Raw genomic sequence first — 24,446 nt, 5'->3', positions numbered from 1 at the left:
CCACTGTCTCCTATGCACACTCTACCCACTGTCTCTATGCACACTCTACACACTGTCTATGCACACTCTACACACTGTCTCTATGCACACTCTACACACTGTCTCTATGCACACTCTACACACTGTTTAGGCACACTCTACACACTGTCTCTATGTACACTCTACACACTGTCTCTATGCACACTCTACACACTGTCTCTATGCACACTCTACACACTGTCTCTATGCACACTCTACACACTGTCTCTATGCACACTCTACCCACTGTCTCTATGCACACTCTACACACTGTCTATGCACACTCTACACACTGTCTCTATGCACACTCTACACACTGTCTCTATGCACACTCTCACACTGTCTATGCACACTCTACACACTGTCTCTATGCACACTCTACACTCTGTCTCTATGCAGACTCTACACACTGTCTCTATGCACACTCTCACACTGTCTATGCACACTCTACACACTGTCTCTATGCACACTCTCACACTGTCTATGCACACTCTACACACTGTCTCTATGCACACTCTCACACTGTCTCTATGCACACTCTACACACTGTCTCTATGCACACTCTACACACTGTCTCTATGCACACTCTACACACTGTCTCTATGCACACTCTCACACTGTCTCTATGCACACTCTACACACTGTCTCTATGCACACTCTACACACTGTCTCTATGCACACTCTACACACTGTCTCTATGCACACTCTACACACTGTCTCTATGCACACTCTACACACTGTCTCTATGCACTGTCTCTATGCACACTCTACACACTGTCTCTATGCACACTCTACACACTGTCTCTATGCACACTCTACACACTGTCTCTATGCACACTCTACACACTGTCTCTATGCACACTCTACACACTGTCTCTATGCACACTCTACACACTGTCTCTATGCACACTCTACACACTGTCTCCTATGCACACTCTACACACTGTCTCTATGCACACTCTCACACTGTCTATGCACACTCTACACACTGTCTCTATGCACACTCTACACACTGTCTCTATGCACACTCTACACACTGTCTCTATGCACACTCTACACACTGTCTCTATGCACACTCTACACACTGTCTCTATGCACACTCTCACACTGTCTATGCACACTCTACACACTGTCTCTATGCACACTCTACACACTGTCTCTATGCACACTCTACACACTGTCTCTATGCACACTCTCACACTGTCTACACACACTGTCTCTATGCACACTCTACACACTGTCTCTATGCACACTCTCACACTGTCTCTATGCACACTCTACACACTGTCTCTATGCACACTCTACACACTGTCTCTATGCACACTCTACACACTGTCTCTATGCACACTCTACACACTGTCTCTATGCACACTCTACACACTGTCTCTATGCACACTCTACACACTGTCTCTATGCACACTCTACACACTGTCTCTATGCACACTCTACACACTGTCTCTATGCACACTCTACACACTGTCTCTATGCACACTCTACACACTGTCTCCATGCACACTCTACACACTGTCTCTATGCACACTCTACACACTGTCTCTATGCACACTCTCACACTGTCTATGCACACTCTACACACTGTCTCTATGCACACTCTACACACTGTCTCTATGCACACTCTCACACTGTCTATGCACACTCTACACACTGTCTCTATGCACACTCTACACACTGTCTCTATGCACACTCTACACACTGTCTCTATGCACACTCTACACACTGTCTCTATGCACACTCTACACACTGTCTCTATGCACACTCTCACACTGTCTATGCACACTCTACACACTGTCTCTATGCACACTCTACACACTGTCTCTATGCACACTCTACACACTGTCTCTATGCACACTCTACACACTGTCTCTATGCACACTCTACACACTGTCTCTATGCACACTCTACACACTGTCTCTATGCACACTCTACACGCTGTCTCTATGCACACTCTACACACTGTCTCCATGCACACTCTACACACTGTCTCTATGCATGCTCACACACTGTCTCCATTTTATTAGTTTTTTATTTCACCTTTATTTAACCAGTTAGGCCATATCACCTTTATTTAACCAGGTAGGCTAGTTGAGAACAAGTTCTCATTTACAACTACGACCTGGCCAAGATAAAGCAAAGCAGTGCGACACAAACAACAACACAGAGTTACACATGGAATAAACAAGCATACAGTAAATAACACAATACAAAAAAAGAAAGTCTATATACAGTCAATAACACAATAGAGTGAAGTCTATATACAGTGTGTGCAAACTGCGTGAGGAGGTAAAGCAATAAATAGACCATAGTAGCAAAGTAATTACAATTTAGAAAATTAACACTGGTGTGATAGATGAGCATATGATGATGTGTAAGTAGAAATACTGGTGTAGAAAAGAGCAGAAAGGTAAATAAAAACAATATGGGGATGAGGTAAATAGATTAGGTCTCCAGCTTCAGTGATTTTTGCAGTTCGTTCCAGTCATTGGCAGCAGAGAACTGGAAGGAAAGGCGGCCAAAGGAGGAGTTGGCTTTGGGGGTGACCAGTGAGATATACCTGCTGGACGGTCTGCTACGGGTGAGTGCTGCTATGGTGACCAGTGAGCTGAGATAAGGCGGGGCTTTACCTAACAGAGACTTGTAGATGACCTGGAGCCAGTGGGTTTGGCGACGAGTATGAAGCGAGGGCCAGCGAGAGTGTACAGGTCGCAGTGGTGGGTTGTATATGGGGCTTTGGTGACAAAACAGATGGCACTGTGATAGTCTGCATCCAATTTGTTGAGTAGAGTGTCGGAGGCTATTTTGTAAATGACATCGCCGACGTCGAGGATCGGTAGGATGGTCAGTTTTACGTGGGTATGTTTGGCAGCATTAGTGATGTTTAATGTGAGTCTGGAAGGAGAGTTTACAGTCTAACCAGACACCTAGGTATGTGTAGTTGTCCACATATTCTAAGTCAGAACTGCCCAGAGTACTGATGCTGGACGGGCAGGCAGGTGCGGGCAGCAATTGGTTGAAGAGCATGCATTTAGTTTTACTTGCATTTCGGAGCAGTTGGAGGCCATGGAAGGAGAGTTGTATGGCATTGAAGCTCATCTGGACGTTAGTTAACACAGTGTCCAAGGAAGGGGCAGAAGTATACAGAATGGTGTCGCCTGCATAGAGGTGGATCAGAGGAACACCAGCAGCAGGAGCGACATCATTGATGTAAACAGAGAAGAGAGTCGACACGAGAATTGAACCCTGTGGCACCCCCATAGAGACTGCCAGAGGCCCGGACAACAAGCCCTCTGATTTGACACACTGAATTCTGTCAGAGAAGTAGTTGGTGAACCTGGCAAGGCATTCATTTGAGAAACCAAGGCTGTTGAATCCGCCGATAAAAATGTGGTGATTGACATAGTCGAAAGCCTTGGCCAGGTCGATGAATACGGCTGCACAGTATTGTCTCTTATCGATGGCGGTTATGATATTGTTTAGGACCTTGAGCGTGGCTGAGGTGCACCCATGACCAGCTCTGAAACCAGATTGCATAGCGGAGAAGGTATAGTGGGATTCAAAATGGTCTGTTTGTTAATGGCTTTTGAAGACCTTAGAAAGACAGGGTACGATAGCTATAGGTCTGCAGTTTAGGTTTGCAGTTTGGGTCTAGAGCAACTCCCCCTTTGAAGAGGGGGATGACCACGGCTGCTTTCCAATCTTTGGGAATCTTAAATGATACGAAAGAGAGGTTGAACTGGCTAGTAAGAGGGGTTGCAACAATTTCAGCAGATAATTTTAGAAAGGGTGGGTCAGATTGTCTAGATCTTGGTTGAAAACATCAGAGGTGTATTTGGAGGGCAAGTTGGTTAGGATGATATCTATGAGGGTGCCCGTGTTTACGGCTTTGGGGTTGTACCTGGCAGGTTCATTGATAATTTGTGTGAGATTGAGGGCATCAAGCATGAAACCAAGGCTTTTACGGTTACGGAAGTCAACAAATGTTCGCACTTTCATTTTTTGCGTGAATGCTGCCGTCAATCCACAATTTCTGGTTGGGGAAGGTTTTAATAGTCACCGTGGGTACAACAACACCGATGCACTTGCTAATAAACTCGCTCAATCAGCGTATACATTCATTTTCTTGTCTGAGGCTATCCGGAACATATCCCAGTCCACGTGATCGAAGCAATCTTGAAGCGTGGAATCAGATTGGTCGGACCAGCATTGAACAGACCTGAGCACGGGCGTTTCCTGTTTTAGTTTCGGTCTATAGGCTGGGAGCAACAAAATGGAGTTGTGGTCAGATTTGCCGAAAGGAGGGCGAGGGAGGGCTTTGTATGCGTCGCAGAAGTTAGAGTAATAACGTTCCAGGGTTATACCAGGGTCGCGCATTCGATATGCTGATAAAATTTAGGGAGCCTTGTTTTCAGATTAGCTTTGTTAAAATCCTCAGCTACAATAAATGCAGCCTCAGGATATGTGGTTTCCAGTTTACAAAGAGTCCAATGAAGTTCTTTCAGGGCCGTCGATGTGTCTGCTTGGGGGGATATACACGACTGTGATTATGATCGAAGAGAATTCTCTTGGTAGATGGGGGGGGGGGATATACACGACTGTGATTATGATCGAAGAGAATTCTCTTGGTAGATAATGCGGTCGGCATTTGATTGTAAGGAATTCTAGGTCAGGTGAACAAAAGGACTTGAGTTCCTGTATGTTGTTATGATCACACCACGACTCATTATGCATAAGGCACACACCCCCGCCCCTCTTCTTACCAGAGAGATGTTTGTTTCTTTTTTGTTTTTTGTTCTCTTTTCTGGATAACGCATAGGTGGTGGACAATCTAGTCCTAGTATTTATGGAATGTCTGTCTCTTACCAACTGAATACCGTTGTGAATAGAACTTCGCCATTTTAAATTATGTATATTATGAAATAAAATAATCTTGTTTTTTAAAATTATCTTGTCAATTGATGACCAACCAAGAACAATGCGCATGACTGCAACAGAAGAACCATATCTCCACCTTAAAACAATCCTTGCTGCGGTGTTCTGTGCATTCTGCAGCCTCCTAACTTCACTTGATGATGCATTTCCCCAGACCACAGAACAGTAGTTCACCGGACTCTCAACCAATGCCTGTGTTATTTGCTGAATAATTTTTCCTGGTAAATATTTAGCTATCCTTCTGATTATACATGTGGTTTTAATATGTTTTTTTTTACATAGATTAGTTATTTCAGACAACCATGATAAGCAGTTGTCTAGCTGCTCTCCCAATAGTTTGGTTTCTGCCACTTCTTCAATTTGTACTCCTCCCATACTTAATTTTATCCCATGCTGTTTTGGCCTTTTCCTAGTGGAACAGACCAACATAACTTTGGTTTTCTTGGTGTTTAAAACAAGTTTGTTTTGGCAAACCCACTCCCTAATATTCTCCAAATCTCCTTGTAAAGTTTGCTGTACCTGTTGAACCAATTTTCTTGCTGCATAAATTGTAGTATTAGCTGCAAATATAGTAGCTTGAGTTTTGGCTAAGACATAGGGAAGGTTGTTGGTATATATTAAATAGAGAAGTGGCCCAAGACAGCTGCCCTGCGGTATTCCACAGTTTAACCCATGAGTGGAAGAAAATGAACCATTGATATAGTTGGACTGTTTCCTGTCAGTTAGATATGACTGTACCCAATTCAATGCTACCTCCTTAAAACCATAATGCATTAATTTGGTCAAAATTATTTCATGATCCACTAAATGAAATGCTGCACTGAAATCTAAAAATAGTACACCCACAAACTTGCTATTATCCATAGCATTGAGCCACTGGTCAGTCATGTCAACCAATGCAGTGGTAGTGGAATGTTTTTTGCGATAAGCATGCTGATTGGCTGTAATCAGATCATTCTTTTCCATGTTCTCCCATATTTGTCTACTCACAATACCCTCCAATATCTTACTGAGTGTAGGGAGTACACTAATTGGTCGACTATTGGCAAGAGTAATAGGTTCTTTGCAGTCTTTCGGGACAGTACACAATTTCGCATGCTCCTATACATTTGCAAACATCCCATTTTGAAGTGACCAATTAAATATGTATCTCAGTGGAACTGCAATCTGTGGAGCAGCACTGCGAAGCAAAACATTGTCCATAAGACCATAACCTGTAGATTTACCATCAGGTAATGACTTCAATAAGTTTAACACCTCCTCCACTGACACCGTTTGCAGACTAAAAGAGCAGATCTTGTTGCTCATAATATGGTCATCAATCGATTGGACAATAGCTGTCTACATTGTTGCTCAGTAAATTAATTATCTTTGTAAAAAAAAAAAATCAGCAAAATGATTGGCAATATCAACTGGTTTTGGTATTATTCTCCCGTCAACCTCCACACTAGATGGGCATGATGAGATAGATGTACCAAGTAAGCCCTTAACTGTGTCCCATACCATTCTAGATGGGCATGATGAGATAGATGTACCAAGTACCAACCTTAACTGTGTCCCATACCATTCTAGATGGGCATGATGAGATAGATGTACCAAGTACCAACCTTAACTGTGTCCCATACCATTCTAGATGGGCATGATGAGATAGATGTACCAAGTACCAACCTTCACTGTGTTCCATACCATTCTAGATGGGCATGATGAGATAGATGTACCAAGTAAGCCCTTAACTGTGTCCCATACCATTCTAGATGGGCATGATGAGATAGATGTACCAAGTAAGCCCTTAACTGTGTCCCATACCTTTTTACAATCATTTTTACAATCAGTAAAAGCATTGTTGTAAAATAACTTTTTTTTCCTTCGATTCAATTTAACTGCATAATTACGTAATGTTCTATAATTCTGTTCATCAATTTCTCATTTTGACTTGGCTGCTTAGACTTTTGCCATATTTCTTTGAGAAAAAGCTTCACCCAGTTCATCATCAATCCATGGAGATGGACGAGCACCAACTGTACTCTTTCTTATAGGGACATGATGGTCCATTACCTCAGTGAGCAAATCAATAAAACATTCTGTAGCGTGATTTAGTTCATCCTCTAGATAAATCAGCTCCCAGGATACACCAGCATTTAGAAAGAGCTCATGATTAAATGTTTTAACATTTCTCTTGACCACAATCCTAGGGGGTTTCTTTGAAACCTTGGTGTTCGTGGTTATGGTCACAATATTATGGTCTGTCCAGCCCACTGGCATTGATCTGGCTTTTAAGCATTGCAATGGTATATTACAGAAAATCAGATCAATGCATGTGTCTGAATGATGACCCAACTTAATTGAAGATCTAGTAGTATCATTAACCATTTGTTTCAAACCACAGTTCTTAGCATAATCTCATCAATTTTGTTCTATTCTAATTATTGTGATCCTTCCAATTTATATTAAAATCACCCAAGATAAATACATCTCTGTTGGTATCTGTGGCCTGGTCTAACCCAGTACATAAGTCATCCAAATAGGACACCTTAGAGCTAGGAGGTCTATACACACATCCTACCAATATGGGTGCCTGGTGAGGCAGATGTACCTGAGCCCATAGTGCCTCTACTTGACCTACATTAAGGTCATCCCTCCTCTTAAAAGGTATATGCTTCTGAATATACAGTGCTACACCCCCACCATTCCTATTCCTGTCCCTTTCAAGTAGACTATATCTATGATTCCTGTCCCTTCTCAGTAGACTATATCTATGATTCCTGTCCCTTCTTCTCAGATTCCTGTCCCTTCTCAGAGACTATATCTATGATTCCTGTCCCTTCTCTTCTCAGTAGACTATATCTATGATTCTGTCCCTTCTCGGTATATCTATGATTCCTGTCCCTTCTCAGTAGACTATATCTATTCCTGTCTCTTCTCAGATTATATCCTGTCCGTTCAGTAGACTAGATTCCTGTCCGTTCTCAGTAGACTATATCTATGAATGTTAATTTGCCCATCATTTACAGATGCATCTAAATGAGTTTCGGTCAAAGCCAAAATATGAATATTTTTTATGTTGACCAAGTTAAAAACCTCATGTATTTTGTTAGGGAAACTACATACATTAACCTGAGCTATATGCAGCCCTTTCCTTATCAAGAGATGAAGATACACTACACTACAACACACAAACTCAAATTTGAACATTAAATTAAAATAGCCAGAGTTACTCTAGAGTCCTGATACAGTTGGATTAAAATAGCCAGGGAGTTACTCTAGAGTCCTGATACAGTTGGATTAAAATAGCCAGGGAGTTACTCTAGAGTCCTGATACAGTTGGATTAAAATAGCCAGGGTTACTCTAGAGTTACAGTCTAGAGTCCTGATACAGTTGGATTAAAATAGCCAGGGAGTTACTCTAGAGTCCTGATACAGTTGGATTAAAATAGCCAGGGAGTTAATCTAGAGTCCTGATAAAGTTGGATTAAAATAGCCAGGGAGTTACTCTAGAGTCCTGATACAGTTGGATTAAAATAGCCAGGGAGTTACTCTAGAGTCCTGATACAGTTGGATTAAAATAGAGTCCTGAGGGAGTTACTCTAGAGTCCTGATACAGTTGGATTAAAATAGCCAGGGAGTTACTCTAGAGTCCTGATACAGTTGGATTAAAATAGCCAGGGAGTTACTCTAGAGTCCTGATACAGTTGGATTAAAATAACCAGGGAGTTACTCTAGAGTCCTGATACAGTTGGATTAAAATAGCCAGGGAGTTACTCTAGAGTCCCGATACAGTTGGATTAAAATAGCCAGGGAGTTACTCTAGAGTCCCGATACAGTTGGATTAAAATAGCCAGGGAGTTACTCTAGAGTCCTGATACAGTTGGATTAAAATAGCCAGGGAGTTACTCTAGAGTTCTGATACAGTTGGATTAAATCCAACTGATACAGTTGGATTAAAATAACCAGGGAGTTACTCTAGAGTCCAGATAGAGTTGGATTAAAATAACCAGGGAGTTACTCTAGAGTCCCGATACAGTTGCCCGTTGATATAAAGTTTATCATGATGGGATATAGTTTTTTTGTCCTTTCATTGATCTCGGTGGGGAAGTGATTATTCATTCCAAAAATCTGTGTTTCTTCATGTTCTTCGTCATTTCCTTTTGGTTAAATTTATCAAAACATGCAATAATAGCCCGTGGCCTATTCCCCAGAGGCCTTACCCATTCTATGGACTCCGGAGAAAGTGGCATTGCGCACAACATCAGTGGGCAGTTTTAGTTGAGTTGACATAAAGTCTCGGACTCACAGCCTCTGGTGTTGTCATTCTCCGGGTATCCCTGAGAAGATTAGATTGTTCCCCATTGATCGACATTGTAAATAGCGCAAGTTTCCCTAAGTTGTTTGTTCTACCTTTGTGCCACCTCCACCTTGCCGTGAATAGAGTCTACATTTACATTACATTTAAGTCATTTAGCAGACGCTCTTATCCAGAGCGACTTACAAATTGGTGCATTCACCTTATGACATCCAGTGGAACAGTAGTTCTCTTTCCTCAGAACATCCATCTGACATTGGCTGAATTCTAGACTGGCACATAATGCATTGATGTCCTCTCGTAATATATCCAAGATATCAAGTTTAGCAAGCCTTTCATTGATGGATTTTAACAAGTCAACATCCATATTAGTAAACCTCTCACCCACTCGCCACACTCGCGCCCTCTTACTAGGGGATGGTTTGGGTTCCATCGTTGATACCTATTGGCCAACCTGGTTTTGTTTTGTTGATTGTGTTTGTTGTCCTTAACAATTCTTGAATCCTCCGAAACCAGCGACATGTTTCTTTGAGTTCGTAAGTATCTCTCGTCAATGAATCGTTCTTCAATGGATTCTGAATTATCCAGCGTGACAGAGTTAAACACACACAAAATAAAAAACAAAAACAAAAGAGAGGCGAAGGTCGAGAGCCGACATTGGCGAGTAGTATACTCGGGAGCGGTGGGCGATGTGCCCTTTTATGGAGCCTGACCAGAAGACCACTCCGTCTGCCCCTTCTGCGGCGCCGTTGTTTTGGGTCTCCGGCTGGGATCCGATCCATTGTCCTGGGTGGTGGACCAAACAGAGGATCCGCTTCGGGAACGTCGTATTCCAGGTCGTAATGTTGCTCTTAAATCCAATAGTTCCTCCCGGTATTAAGACTTAAGATTTAACAGTGTAAGAAAGAATACATAAAAAAAACGAAATACTGCATATTTTCCTAAGAACGCGAAGCGAGGCGGCCATCTCTGTCGGCGCCATGTTGTAGAGGTGCTTCTGGGCAGAGATGATATGGTGCTTCTGTCCCCAACCAAGGAGGGCCTTCAGCAGCACCTAGATCTTCTGCACACATTCTGTCAAACCTGGGCCCTGACAGTGAATCTCAGTATGACAAAAATAATGGTGTTCCAAAAAAGGTACAGCTGCCAGGACCACAAATACAAATTCCATCTAGACACCGTTGCCCTGGAGCACACAGAAAAACTATACTTACCTCGGCCTAAACATCATCACCACAGGTAACTTCCACAAAGCTGTGAACGAACTGAGAGACAAGGCAAGAAGGGCCTTCTATGCCATCAAAAAGAACATAAAATTTGACATACCAATTAGGATCTGGCTAAAAATAGTTGAATCAGTTATAGAACCCATTGCCCTTTATGGTTGTGAGAAACATATGTTTCCCATGCCAATAAAGCCCTTAAATTGAATTGAATTGAATTGACAGAGGAAGAGACAGAGAGAGAGAGAGGATTAGAGAGAGAGAGAGAAGGGATGAGAGAGAGAGTGGATGAGAGAGAGAGAGAGAGAGAGAGAGAGAGAGAGAGAGAGAGAGAGAGATGAGAGAGAGAGAGAGAGAGAGAGAGAGAGAGAGAGAGAGAGAGAGAGAGAGAGAGAGAATGATGACAGAGAGAGAGATTCAGTGAACTGGCATGTGTTACTTTTGTTCATCATTTCTAGTTTGAGTCAATGGTTGCGATCTTTCCCGTGAACAGATGGCTGGAGCAGGCAGGTATGGAGGGGAGGAAGCTGGTTCGAGGGATAGAGGTGTAGAGGTGGGTAGGGATGGATGGTGGAGGAGGGGAAGGGAAGGAGGGGTGCAATGTACGGCAGGGTGGAGGGTTGGATGGACGGGGACGGGGAAGAGGGTTGGATGGACAGGGGTGGAGGAGGAGGGACACGACAGAGTGGAGGGGTGGATGAGGGTTGAAAGCAGGGCAGGTGGACTCAATCAAGCAGTGAAATGTAAATCTGCGCGGCGTCGAGACTCGCTGCACATCCCTCTCTCCTTTCCATCACTCTGTTATGCCCTCTGAGCCGCATGCCGCATGCAGGTGAGCATCGAATGGCACCCCTGTGACACCGGGGGAAGGGTAGTGACATCTGCACATTGACGTGAACAATTGACTCAGGGACAGAGAGACAAGAGGTGGGAGGCAGGGAAGAAAACGACGTCAGGTTTATTCAGAGCTTTGTGTGTGTCAGAGGGGGTGGGAGTCGGGAGGCACTGGGAAAAATGACACAATCACTACCTCTCTGCTCTGCCATCCTCCCTCCTTCTAAATCTCCTGATGAAAGGAGAAAGAGAATCAGCGTCCTGACTGGGCTCTGAGGTCCACCGTCCTAGTTATACTCCTGTTGGGCACAGTGGTTATTCTGATTCTGTGTTGAAGGAATGCTAGACTGTGTGAGTATAGGTGTCTTCAACCACACATCACACCAGACCTGGGGTGATTCTGTACAGCTTTACACATCACACCAGACCTGGGGTGATTCTGTACAGCTTTACACATCACACCAGACCTGGGGTGATTCTGTACAGCTTTACACATCACACCAGACCTGAGGTGGTTCTGTACAGCTTTAACATTCTGCTCTGCATTTTTCTCCCTCTGAATATTCCAGCCCAGATGAAGACCCAGGGATAATTTATCTCCCTCTGAATATTCCAGCCCAGATGAAGACCCAGGGGTCATTTATCTCCCTCTGAATAGTCCAGCCCAGATGAAGACCCAGGGGTAATTTATCTCCCTCTGAATATTCCAGCCCAGATGAAGACCTAGGGGTAATTTATCTCCCTCTGAATATTCCAGCCCAGATGAAGACCTAGGGGTAATTGATCTCCCTCTGAATATTCCAGCCCAGATGAAGACCTAGGGGTAATTTATCTCCCTCTGAATATTCCAGCCCAGATGAAGACCCAGGGATAATTTATCTCCCTCTGAATATTCCAGCCCAGATGAAGACCCAGGGATAATTTATCTCCCTCTGAATAGTCCAGCCCAGATGAAGACCCAGGGATAATTTATCTCCCTCTGAATAGTCCAGCCCAGATGAAGACCTAGGGGTAATTTATCTCCCTCTGAATAGTCCAGCCCAGATGAAGACCCAGGGGTAATTTATCTCCTCTGAATATTCCAGCCCAGATGAAGACCCAGGGGTAATTTATCTCCTCTGAATATTCCAGCCCAGATGAAGACCTAGGGATAATTTATCTCCCTCTGAATAGTCCAGCCCAGATGAAGACCCAGGGATAACTTATCTCCCTCTGAATATTCCAGCCCAGATGAAGACCCAGGGGTCGTATCATTGTTGTAACATTTATTACTACAGGTTCAGAGAGCGAGCGAGGATGATGTTTCTGTGATGTTTAAGAATCCACGACTATATGACAACATTGGAAGCTGTGTTTGTAAACCGTCAAGCAACTGCGGTGGTGTTAACATAACACACTTACCTTTCTAGCTGAACACAGAGTTCAGATATGAGAGAGAGAGAGAGAGAGAGAGAGAGAGAGAGAGAGAGAGAGAGAGAGAGAGAGAGAGAGAGAGAGAGAGAGAGAGAGAAAGCAGGGAGAGAGAGAGAGAAAGGAGAGAGAGAGAGAGAGAGAGAGAGAGAGAGAGAGAGAGAAAAGCAGGGAGAGAGAGAGAGAGAGAGAGAGAGAGAGAGAAGCAGGGAGAGAGAGAGAGACAGCAGGGAGAGAGAGAGAGAGAGAAAGCAGGGAGAGAGAGAGAGAGAGAGAGAGAGAGAGAGAGAGAAAGAGACAGAGGGAGAGAGACAGAGAGAACGAAAGAAAGAGAGAGAGAGAGAGAGAGAGAGAGAGGGAGAGAGACAGAGAGAGAGAGAACGAGAAAGAGAGAGAGAGAGAGAGAGAGAGAGAGAGAGACAGAGAGAGAGAGAACGAGAAAGAGAGAGAGAGAGAGAGAGAGAGAGAGAGAAAGCAGGGAGAGAGCGCAGAGATAGAGAGCAGAGGGAAAGAGAGAGAGACAGAGAGCAGGGTGAGAGAGAGCAGAGAGAGAGAGAAAGCAGAGGGAGAGAGGCTGAGGAAAAGATTAATATAACATTTTAGACAAGAACTGTGCACTCCGAGTATGTAGGTGACGCAGGCAGAGTGTTTTCGTTGTGACACGGCTGTCAGAAACATCCTATAGTTGGACGGCTGCTCTACTACCATGGTGACACTGAATATGTTCATAGAGGGAAATTCTCCCTACGACTCATTTCCAGCCGTGACTAAGCATGCATCCCAAATGCACCCTATTCCCGATGTAGTGCACTACTTTTAGGGAATTGGGTGCCATTAGGGATGCCATCTAAGACCCTTCTGAGACCCCTCTCTGTGTAAGAATGCAGGATCACACACACACACACACACACACACACACACACACACACACACACGTTGTGTTCACTGTTCTATGTCAGGTAGACATACAATTTGGTGAAACACTTAATTTTGAGGCTAAGCAATGACAGTCAGGTAAATGACAGTCAGATAAATGACAATCAGATACATGACAGTCAGGTAAATGACAGTCAGGTAAATGACAGTCAGGTAAATGACAGTCAGATAAATGAAACGTTTTGGGGTCTCAGGTTTAACGGAAGTTACTTTGCAAAGTAGTTCACAACGTCCAAACTACTTTGTGAAACACTATCATGTGTAAATTCTGAATTGTCAACGGACTATAAATTGCAAGAACAGATCAATTTGGGGTGGTGATATGTTAATTAACAGAATGCATAATTTATCCTATGAATCACATTTCAGGTGAGAATCAGGCAGGTGTGATGTAGATACAGAAAGGACATTCTGGAATACTTAACCCATAATTTATTGAATTTTTTGCAAAAACAGTAGTGTGTAGTTCCAGTAGTTAGCCACACCGCTACATGGTAAAACAGTAATGAACTACTGAAAACACTACATCGATTAGAATGTAGTTCAACGACCACCAAGCTACTGTTAAATATAGTTCAACTACCACCAAGCTACTGCTAAATATAGTTCAACTACCACCAAGCTACTGTTAAATATAGTTCAACTACCACCAAGCTACTGTTAAATATAGTTCAACGACCACCAAGCTACTGTTAAATATAGTTCAACTACCACCAAGCTACTGTTAAATATAGTTCAACTACCACCAAGCTACTGTTAAATATAGTTCAACTACCACCAAGCTACTGTTAAATATAGTTCAACTACCACCAAGCTACTGTTAAATATAGTTCAACTACCACCAAGCTACTGTTGAATATAGTTCAACGACCACCAAGCTACTGTTAAATATAGTTCATAGACCACCAAGCTACTGTTAAAAATAGTTCAACGACCACCAAGCTACTGTTAAATATAGTTCATAGACCACCAAGCTACTGTTAAATATAGTTCAACTACCACCAAGCTACTGTTAAATATAGTTCATAGACCACCAAGCTACTGTTAAAAATAGTTCAACTACCACCAAGCTACTGTTAAATATAGTTCAACTACCACCAAGCTACTGTTAAATATAGTTCATAGACTGTTAAATATAGTTCAACTACCACCAAGCTACTGTTAAAAATAGTTCAACTACCACCAAGACCACCAAGCTACTGTTAAATATAGTTCAACTAGAAATATAGTTCAACTACCACCAAGCTACTGTTAAAATAGTTCAACTACCACCAAGCTACTGTTAAATATAGTTCAACTACCTACTGTTAAATATAGTTCAAGCTACTGTTAAATATAGTTCAACTACCACCAAGCTACTGTTAAATATAGTTCAACTACCACCAAGCTACTGTTAAATATAGTTCAACTACCACTACAATATAATTCTACTGTTGAATATAGTTCAACTACCACCAAGCTACTGTTAAATATAGTTCAACTACCACCAAGCTACTGTTAAATATAGTTCAACTACCACCAATCTACTGTTAAATATAGTTCAACTACCACCAAGCTACTGTTGAATATAGGTCAACTACCACCAAGCTACTGTTAAATATAGTTCAAGCTACTGTTAAATATAGTTCAACTACCACCAATCTACTGTTAAATATAGTTCAACTACCACCAAGCTACTGTTAAATATAGTTCAACTACCACCAAGCTACTGTTAAATATAGTTCAACTACCAACTACCAAGCTACTGTTAAATATAGTTCAACTACCACCTGTTAAAAATAGCTACTGTTGAATATAGTTCAACTACCACCAAGCTACTGTTAAATATAGTTCAACTACCACCAAGCTAAAATATAGTACTGTTGAATATAGTTCAACTACCACCAAGCTACTGTTAAATATAGTTCAACTACCACCAATCTACTGTTGAATATAGTTCAACTACCACCAAGCTACTGTTAAATATAGTTCAACTACCACCAAGCTACTGTTGAATATAGTTCAACGACCACCAAGCTACTGTTAAATATAATTCAACTACCACCAAGCTACTGTTAAATATAATTCAACTACCACCAAGCTACTGTTAAATATAATTCAACTACCACCAAGCTACTGTTAAATATAGTTCAACTACCACCAAGCTACTGTTAAATATAGTTCAACTACCACCAAGCTACTGTTAAATTCAACTACCACCAAGCTACTGTAGTTCAACTACCACCAAGCTACTGTTAAATATAGTTCAACTACCACCAAGCTACTGTTAAATATAGTTCAACTACCACCAAGCTACTGTTGAATATAGTTCAACTACCACCAATCTACTGTTGAATATAGGTCAACTACCACCAAGCTACTGTTGAATATAGTTCAACGACCACCAAGCTACTGTTAAATATAATTCAACTACCACCAAGCTACTGTTAAATATAGTTCAACTACCACCAAGCTACTGTTAAATATAGTTCAACTACCACCAAGCTACTGTTAAATAGTTAACGACTAGTTAAACTACATGTAGTTCACTACTTCCCAACACTGGTTGCTATTCTGCGGCGCTATGCTAAAGTAAATATTCCCTAAACAGTACACTACTTTTGACCAGAACCCTACTATTATGTTGTGAATAGGGCACCATTGTGTGGGTACCATACTGTTGTGAATAGGGTACCATACTGTTGTGAATAGGGTACCATTATGGAGGGCACCATTATGTTGTGAATAGGGTACCATTATGTTGTGAATAGGGCACCATTATGTTGTGAATAGGGCACCATTATGTTGTGAATAGGGTACCATTATGTTGTGAATAGGGCACCATTATGTTGTGAATAGGGCACCATTGTGTTGTTAATAGGGTACCATTGTGTTGTTAATAGGGTACCATTGTGTTGTTAATAGGGTACCATTGTGTTGTTAATAGGGTACCATTGTGTTGTTAATAGGGTACCATTGTGTTGTTAATAGGGTACCATTGTGTTGTGAATAGGGTGCCATTATGTTGTGAATAGGGCACCATTATGTTGTGAATAGGGCACCATTGTGTTGTTAATAGGGTACCATTGTGTTGTGAATAGGGTGCCATTATGTTGTGAATAGGGTGCCATTGTGTTGTGAATAGGGTGCCATTATGTTGTGAATAGGGCACCATTGTGTTGTGAATAGGGCACCATTGTGTTGTGAATAGGGTGTCATTATGTTGTGAATAGGGTGCCATTTGGGATTCAGCCCATTGTGTATTTGATTTCCATATGAGCCGTTTGACTTAGTTGATGCAGAATCAATATTGCATATCTAGAATTCATGAATTCTGAGAAGGGTTATGTTGGTAACAGAACCTGTGTGTGCTGGCTGGGTGACTGTGTGTCTGTGTGTGTGTGAGGGTGTTTTTCTCTCTCTCTGTGTGTGTGTGTGTGTGTGTGTGTGTGTGTGTGTGTGTGTGTGTGTGTGTGTGTGTGTGTGTGTGTGTGTGTGTGTGTGTGTGTGTGTGTGTGTATGTGTGTGTGTGTGTGCGTGTGCGTGTGCGTGTGCGTGTGTGTTCGTGTGTGTGTGTGTGCGTGTGTGTGTGTGTGTGCGTGTGTGTGTGTGTACGTGTGCGTGTGCGTGTGCGTGTGCATGTATGTGTGTGTGTGTGTGTGTGTGTGTGTGTGTGTGTATGTGTGTGTGTTTGACCTACATCAGTCTATCTGTAGTGAACGGGCCTCTAGAGAGTTGAACTACCACCAAGCTACTGGACTGATTTCCTTTCTTCTGGAGAGAAAAAACAGTCTCAGAGTCACATTCCGTCTTGGTCTCGTCAGTTCCCTGTGTGTTCCCCCACTTCTATAGTTCTGCCACGGCTACACAGAAGACTGGGACTGGCTGGGCCTCGTTCAATCAAGCCATAATTCCTTGAGAGATACAGTTCTCCTTCAAGCTCTCAACGTGGCCTATAGCTGTCTCTTCCTTTGAGGTTACCTGACAATTACCACACACACACACACACACACACACACACACACACACACACACACACACACACACACACACACACACACACACACACACACACACACACACACACACACACACACACACACACACACACACACACACACACACACACACAATCTGTCTATCTCTCACCTGCCCCCCTCCACTCCCTATTTGTGGTCCCTGGGAGTTTTCTATGTGGGCATCATCAACCTCTTTGTCTGTGTGGACTTGAGCCCATTAGAGCCAATCCATCACTGTTATCCACAGGACAGCTGTTATATAGTTAACACTGTCCCCTGTTATCCTCAGGACAGCTGTTATATAGTTAACACTGTCCCCTGTTATCCTCAGAACAGCTGTTATATAGTTAACACTGTCCCCTGATATCCTCAACCAGCTGTTATATAGTTAATACTGTCTCCTGTTATCCACAGGACAGCTGTTATATAGTTAACACTGTCCCCTGTTATCCTCAGGACAGCTGTTATATAGTTAACACTGTCTCCTGTTATCCTCAACCAGCTGTTATATAGTTAACACTGTCCCCTGTTATCCTCAGGACAGCTGTTATATAGTTAATAACTGATCAGTATTAATGAGGCAGGTCCCAGATCAGTAATGAAGCAGGTCCCTGATCAGTAATGAAGCATGTCCCTGATCAGTAGTAATGAAGCAGGTCCCAGATCAGTAGTAATGAGGCAGGTCCCAGATCAGTATTAATGAAGCAGGTCCCAGATCAGTAGTAATGAAGCAGGTCCCAGATCAGTAGTAATGAAGCAGGTCCCAGATCAGTAGTAATGAAGCAGGTCCCAGATCAGTAGTAATGAAGCAGGTCCCAAATCAGTATTAATGAGGCAGGTCCCAGATCATTAGTAATGAAGCAGGTCCCAGATCAGTATTAATGAAGCAGGTCCCAGATCAGTAAACCTTTATTTAACTAGGCAAGTCAGTTAAGAACAAATTCTATTTTACAATGACGACCTAGGAACAGTGGGTTAACTGCCTTATTCAGGGGCAGAATGACAGGTTTTTAGCTTGTCAGCTCGGGGGATTCCATCTAGCAAGTAAAAGTAAAGATACCTTAATAGAAAATGACCAGTAAAATACTACTTGAGTAAAAGTATAAAAGTATTTGGTTAACTATCAAAAATAAATGCAATTGCTTAAATATCTTAAGTTTTTAAACTAAAAGTACAAGTATAAATCATTTCAAAGCCCTTATATTAAGTAAACCAGACAGCATGATTTTCTTGTTTTTTTAATTTACGGATAGCCAGGGGCACACTCCAACACTCCAACACTCGGACATAATTCACAAACGAAGCATTTGTGTTTAGTGAGTCTGCCAGATCAGAGTCAGTAGGGATGACCAGGGATGTTCTCTGTTTAGTGAGTCCTCCAGATCAGAGGCAGTAGGGATGACCAGGGATGTTCTCTGTTTAGTGAGTCCTCCAGATCAGAGGCAGTAGGGATGACCAGGGATGTTCTCTGTTTAGTGAGTCCTCCAGATCAGAGGCAGTAGGGATGACCAGGGATGTTCTCTGTTTAGTGAGTCCTCCAGATCAGAGGCACTAGGGATGACCAGGGATGTTCTCTGATTAGTGAGTCCTCCAGATCAGAGGCAGTAGAGATGACCAGGGATGTTCTCTGTTTAGGGAGTCCTCCATTTCAGAGGCAGTAGGGATGACCAGGGTTGTTCTCTGTTTAGTAAGTCCTCCAGATCAGAGTCAGTAGGGATGACCAGGGATGTTCTCTTGATATGTGTGAATTGGACCATTTCTGTCCTGCTAAGCATTCAAAATGTAACGAGTTCTTTTGGGTGTCAAGGAGAATGTAGTAAAGTACACGTAAAAGTTGTCAAAAACATAAATAGTAAAGTACAGATCCCCCCCCCCCAAAAAAAACCCACTTAAGTAGTACGTTAAAGTATTTTTACTTAAGTACTTTACACAACGGTGTACACGTCAATCCAGAGCATTCCAAACATGCTCAACGGGTGACATTTCCGGTGAGTATGCAAGTCATGGAAGAACTGGGTAATTTTCAGTTTCCAGGAATTGTGTACAGATCCTTGCGACATGGGGCCGTGCATTATCATGATGAAACAATGAGGTGATGGAGGAGGATGAATGGCACAAAAATGGGCCTCAGGATCTCATCACGGTATATTTGTGCATTTAAATTGACATCGATAAAATCATTTTTTGGAGTTGTCCGCAGCTTATTCCTGCCCATAACCTCACCTCCACCATGGGGCCTGTGTTCACAATGTTGACATCAGCAAACCACCATACCATAACCTCACCTCCACCATGGGGCACTGTGTTCACAATGTTGACATCAGCAAACCACCATACCATAACCTCACCTCCACCATGGGGCCCTCTGTTCATAATGTTGACATCAGCAAACCACCATACCATAACCTCACCTCCACCGTGGGGCCCTCTGTTCACAATGTTGACATCAGCAAACCACCATACCATAACCTCACCTCCACCGTGGGGCCCTCTGTTCACAATGTTGACATCAGCAAACCACCATACCATAACCTCACCTCCACCGTGGGGCCCTCTGTTCACAATGTTGACATCAGCAAACCACCATACCATAACCTCACCTCCACCATGGGGCCCTCTGTTCACAATGTTGACATCAGCAAACCACCATACCATAACCTCACCTCCACCATGGGGCCCTCTGTTCACAATGTTGACATCAGCAAACCACTCACCCACATGATGCCATACACACAGCCTGTGGCTGAAAGATACAGGTGTCCTTCCTAACTCAGTTACCGAGGAGGAAGGAAACCACTCACCCACATGATGCCATACACACGGCCTGTGGCTGAAAGATACAGGGGTCCTTCCTAACTCAGTTACCGAGGAGGAAGGAAACCGCTCAAGGATTTCACCATGAGTCCACCATGACTTTAAAACAGTTACAGCGTTTAATGGTCTGCGGTTGTGAGGCCGGTTGGATGGGCCTTCAGAAAGCATTCACACCCCTTGACTTTTTCCCACATTTTGTTGTGTTACAGACGGAATTTAAAAATGGAATAAATGTAGATGTTGTGCCACTGATCTACACACGATACCCTACAATGTCAAAGTGGAATTTTGTTTAGAGAAATGTTACAAATGAATAAAATATGAAATGTCTTGAGTCAAGGAATATTCAACCCCTTTGTTATGGCAAGTATAAATACGTTGAAGAGTAAAACTTAACAAGTCACATAATAGATTAGAAGGATTACCCAATTCTTTAAATGTAGTAAAATAATTGTTCTGATTACTTTGATAGTTTAGTCTATTACCTTTATTACTTTGTATTGTGGGGCAGTTAAATGACATATTTAATCAAATAACGACACTCAGACTACCACTCTTTCATCCCCTCTCCTACCAGAATAACACACTCAGACTACCACTCTTTCATCCCCTCTCCTACCAGAATAACACACTCAGACTACCACTCTTTCATCCCCTCTCCTACCAGAATAACACACTCAGACTACCACTCTTTCATCCCCTCTCCTACCAGAATAACACAGTATATGACAACGGGAATAATAATGTACAGGAGACAGGGAGGCAGGGAGGGATGAAGGATCTAATGGAGGGAGGGATGAAGGATCTAATGGAGGGAGGGATGAAGGATCTAATGGAGGGAGGGATGAAGGACCTAATGGAGGGAGGGATGAAGGACCTAATGGAGGGAGGGATGAAGGACCTAATGGAGGGAGGGATGAAGGACCTAATAGAGGGAGGGATGAAGGATCTAATAGAGGGAGGGATGAAGGATCTAATAGAGGGAGGGATGAAGGATCTAATGGAGGGGGGGATGAAGGATCTAATGGAGGGAGGGATGAAGGATCTAATGGAGGGAGGGATGAAGGACCTAATGGAGGGAGGGATGAAGGACATAATGGAGGGAGGGATGAAGGACATAATGGAGGGAGGGATGAAGGACCTAATGGAGGGAGGGATGAAGGATCTAATGGAGGGAGGGATGAAGGATCTAATGGAGGGAGGGATGAAGGACCTAATGAAACGAGGGATGACCCAATGGAGGGAGGGATGAAGGACCTAATGGAGGGAGGGATGAAGAAGGTTAAGTTGGAGTGAGGGATGAAGGACCTAATGGAGGGAGGGATGAAGGACCTAATGGAGGGAGGGATGAAGGATCTAATGGAGGGAGGGATGAAGGATCTAATGGAGGGAGGGATGAAGGACCTAATGGAGGGAGGGATGAAGGACCTAATGGAGGGAGGGATGAAGGACCTAATGGAGGGAGGGATGAAGGACCTAATGGAGGGAGGGATGAAGGTATAAATGAACACAGCCCTGTATCAACGTAGATGTCTCTGCTGAATGAACACGGCCCTGTATCAACGTAGATGTCCCTGCTAAATGAACACGGCCCCGTATCAACGTAGATGTCCCTGCTAAATGAACAGGGCCCTGTATCAACGTAGATGTCCCTGCTAAATGAACAGGGCCCTGTTCATTTAGCAGGGACATCTACGTTGATACAGGGCCCTGTTCATTTAGCAGGGACATCTACGTTGATACAGGGCCCTGTAACGTAGATGTCCCTGCTAAATGAACAGGGCCCTGTATCAACGTAGATGTCCCTGCTAAATGAACACGGCCCTGTATCAACGTAGATGTCCCTGCTAAATGAACAGGACCCCGTATCAACGTAGATGTCCCTGCTAAATGAACAGGGCCCCGTATCAACGTAGATGTCCCTGCTAAATGAACAGGGCCCCGTATCAACGTAGATGTCCCTGCTAAATGAACACGGCCCTGTATCAACGTAGATGTCCCTGCTAAATGAACACGGCCCCGTATCAACGTAGATGTCCCTGCTAAATGAACACGGCCCCGTATCAACGTAGATGTCCCTGCTAAATGAACAGGGCCCTGTATCAACGTAGATGTCCCTGCTAAATGAACACGGCCCCGTATCAACGTAGATGTCCCTGCTAAATGAACAGGGCCCCGTATCAACGTAGATGTCCCTGCTAAATGAACAGGGCCCCGTATCAACGTAGATGTCCCTGCTAAATGAACACTGCTATCGAGAAATGAGGACCTTGGTAAGAGTGGAGGGGAGTACAGCAAACCTAATGGGAATACAAGTATTTAAAATATTACAAGTGAGGTGTGATTTCTGTAGCTGCCACAGACACACGGCTCTTCTCCTTTCTGTAAATAGATTTCTTGTTTCTTCCTTTTTTCTGTTGACATGAATTTGTTGACCTTTTGGTTGGAGAAGTACAGGTTTGGTTAACCAAAAGGTAGAATAAATATCCCAAGATACTTACTGTAGAGAGAGAGACTCTGGGAATCACATCCACTTCAGGTTCGGTGTATGCGATTATCTAGCGTTGGGTGTTGTATTCTTAATTAAGTCAACTGTGTGTGTGTGTGTCTGTGTGTGTCTGTGTGTGTCTGTGTGTGTCTGTGTCTGTGTCTGTGTCTGTGTGTGTGTGTGTCTGTGTCTGTCTGTGTGTGCGTGCCTTTGTCTTAAACCTCACCAGCGATCAGTCTTCCTCTGTCAGCAGATTTCCCCCAAACATGATCTTCCTCTCCTACATCTGAAATCCGAAGTTGTTTTTTCCCATCAGTTATTGTGTGTGAGGATCCAAGAATGGTTAAAAGCTAAACAGTATCTCCACGTACTGAAAAGAGATGAGAGAAGATGACAGAAAAACCTACATGGTTTTGGGGTGCAGTACATATTGATTTGAAGAGACATGTGGATTGTGTGATGTACATTCTAATATACCAATAATAAAGCCACTGCTTCAACACACATTGCAATACTCCACAGTCCTCCTCTGTTATATCCCCTAATTAAAAGACTGTATAGATTATCTTATTTTATCATTTATATCTGTAACGGCTTTCTAATGGTGAAGGAGAGTCGGACCAAACTGCAGCGTGTCTATTACGATTAATCTTTAATAAACAAACGTAACACGACAAAACAATAAACGAAACGAAAACCGAAAACAGCCTATACAAGTGTCTACTAACCTCTAACAAGGACATCAAGACACACAGGACAATCACCCACAATACAACCAAAGAATATGGCTGCCTAAATATGGTTCCCAATCAGAGACAACGGTAAACACCTGCCTCTGATTGAGAACCACTTCAGACAGCCATAGACTCTCCTAGAACACCCCACTAAGCTACAATCCCACTATACACACATTCCAAAATCCCAAGACAAAACACACCACAATACAAAAACTCTATGCCACACCCTGGCCTGACCCAATACATGAAGAAAACACAAAATACTTAGACCAGGGCGTGACAGAACCCCCCCTAAGGTGCGGACTCCCGAACGCACCTCAAAACAAATAGGGAGGGTCCGGGTGGGCGTCTGTCCATGGTGGCGGTTCCGGCGCGGGACGTGGACCCCACTCAATTACTGTCTTAGTCCCTCTTCCTCGCGTCCCTGGATAGTCCACCCTCGCCGCCGACCATGGCCTAGTAGTCCTCACCCAGAACCCCACTGGACTGAGGAGCAGATCGGGACTGAAGGACAGCTCGGGACTGAGGCAGCTCGGGACTGAGGGGAAGCTCGAGAGTGAGAGAAAGCTCGGGAGTGAGAGAAAGCTCGGGAGTGAGAGAAAGCTCGAGAGTGAGAGAAAGCTCGAGAGTGAGAGAAAGCTCAGGAGTGAGAGAAAGCTCAGGAGTGAGAGAAAGCTCAGGAGTGAGAGAAAGCTCAGGCAGGTAGATGAATCTACCAGATCCTGGCTGGCTGGTGGTTCCGGC

The 24,446-nt window shown here is 43.3% G+C and overlaps 1 protein-coding gene across 1 annotated transcript in view; it reads right to left on the bottom strand.

Moving 5' to 3' along the window:
- Positions 1 to 2,472: 2,472 nt before the first annotated feature.
- LOC135572087 (uncharacterized protein DKFZp434B061-like) overlaps positions 2,473 to 24,446 on the bottom strand; it is a 53,545-nt gene continuing 31,571 nt past the window's right edge. Inside the window, exon 5 of the mRNA XM_065019102.1 lies at positions 2,473 to 2,635. Within this exon, the coding sequence (XP_064875174.1) occupies positions 2,473 to 2,635 (163 nt within the window). The remainder of the gene's footprint in view (positions 2,636 to 24,446) is intronic.

This window comes from Oncorhynchus nerka, linkage group LG6 (assembly GCF_034236695.1).
Source record: "Oncorhynchus nerka isolate Pitt River linkage group LG6, Oner_Uvic_2.0, whole genome shotgun sequence".
In the NCBI taxonomy this organism is placed as follows: domain Eukaryota; kingdom Metazoa; phylum Chordata; class Actinopteri; order Salmoniformes; family Salmonidae; genus Oncorhynchus; species Oncorhynchus nerka.
The sequence above is the reverse complement of the archived record's forward strand: the minus strand, read 5'-3'. Positions and strand labels throughout refer to the sequence as shown.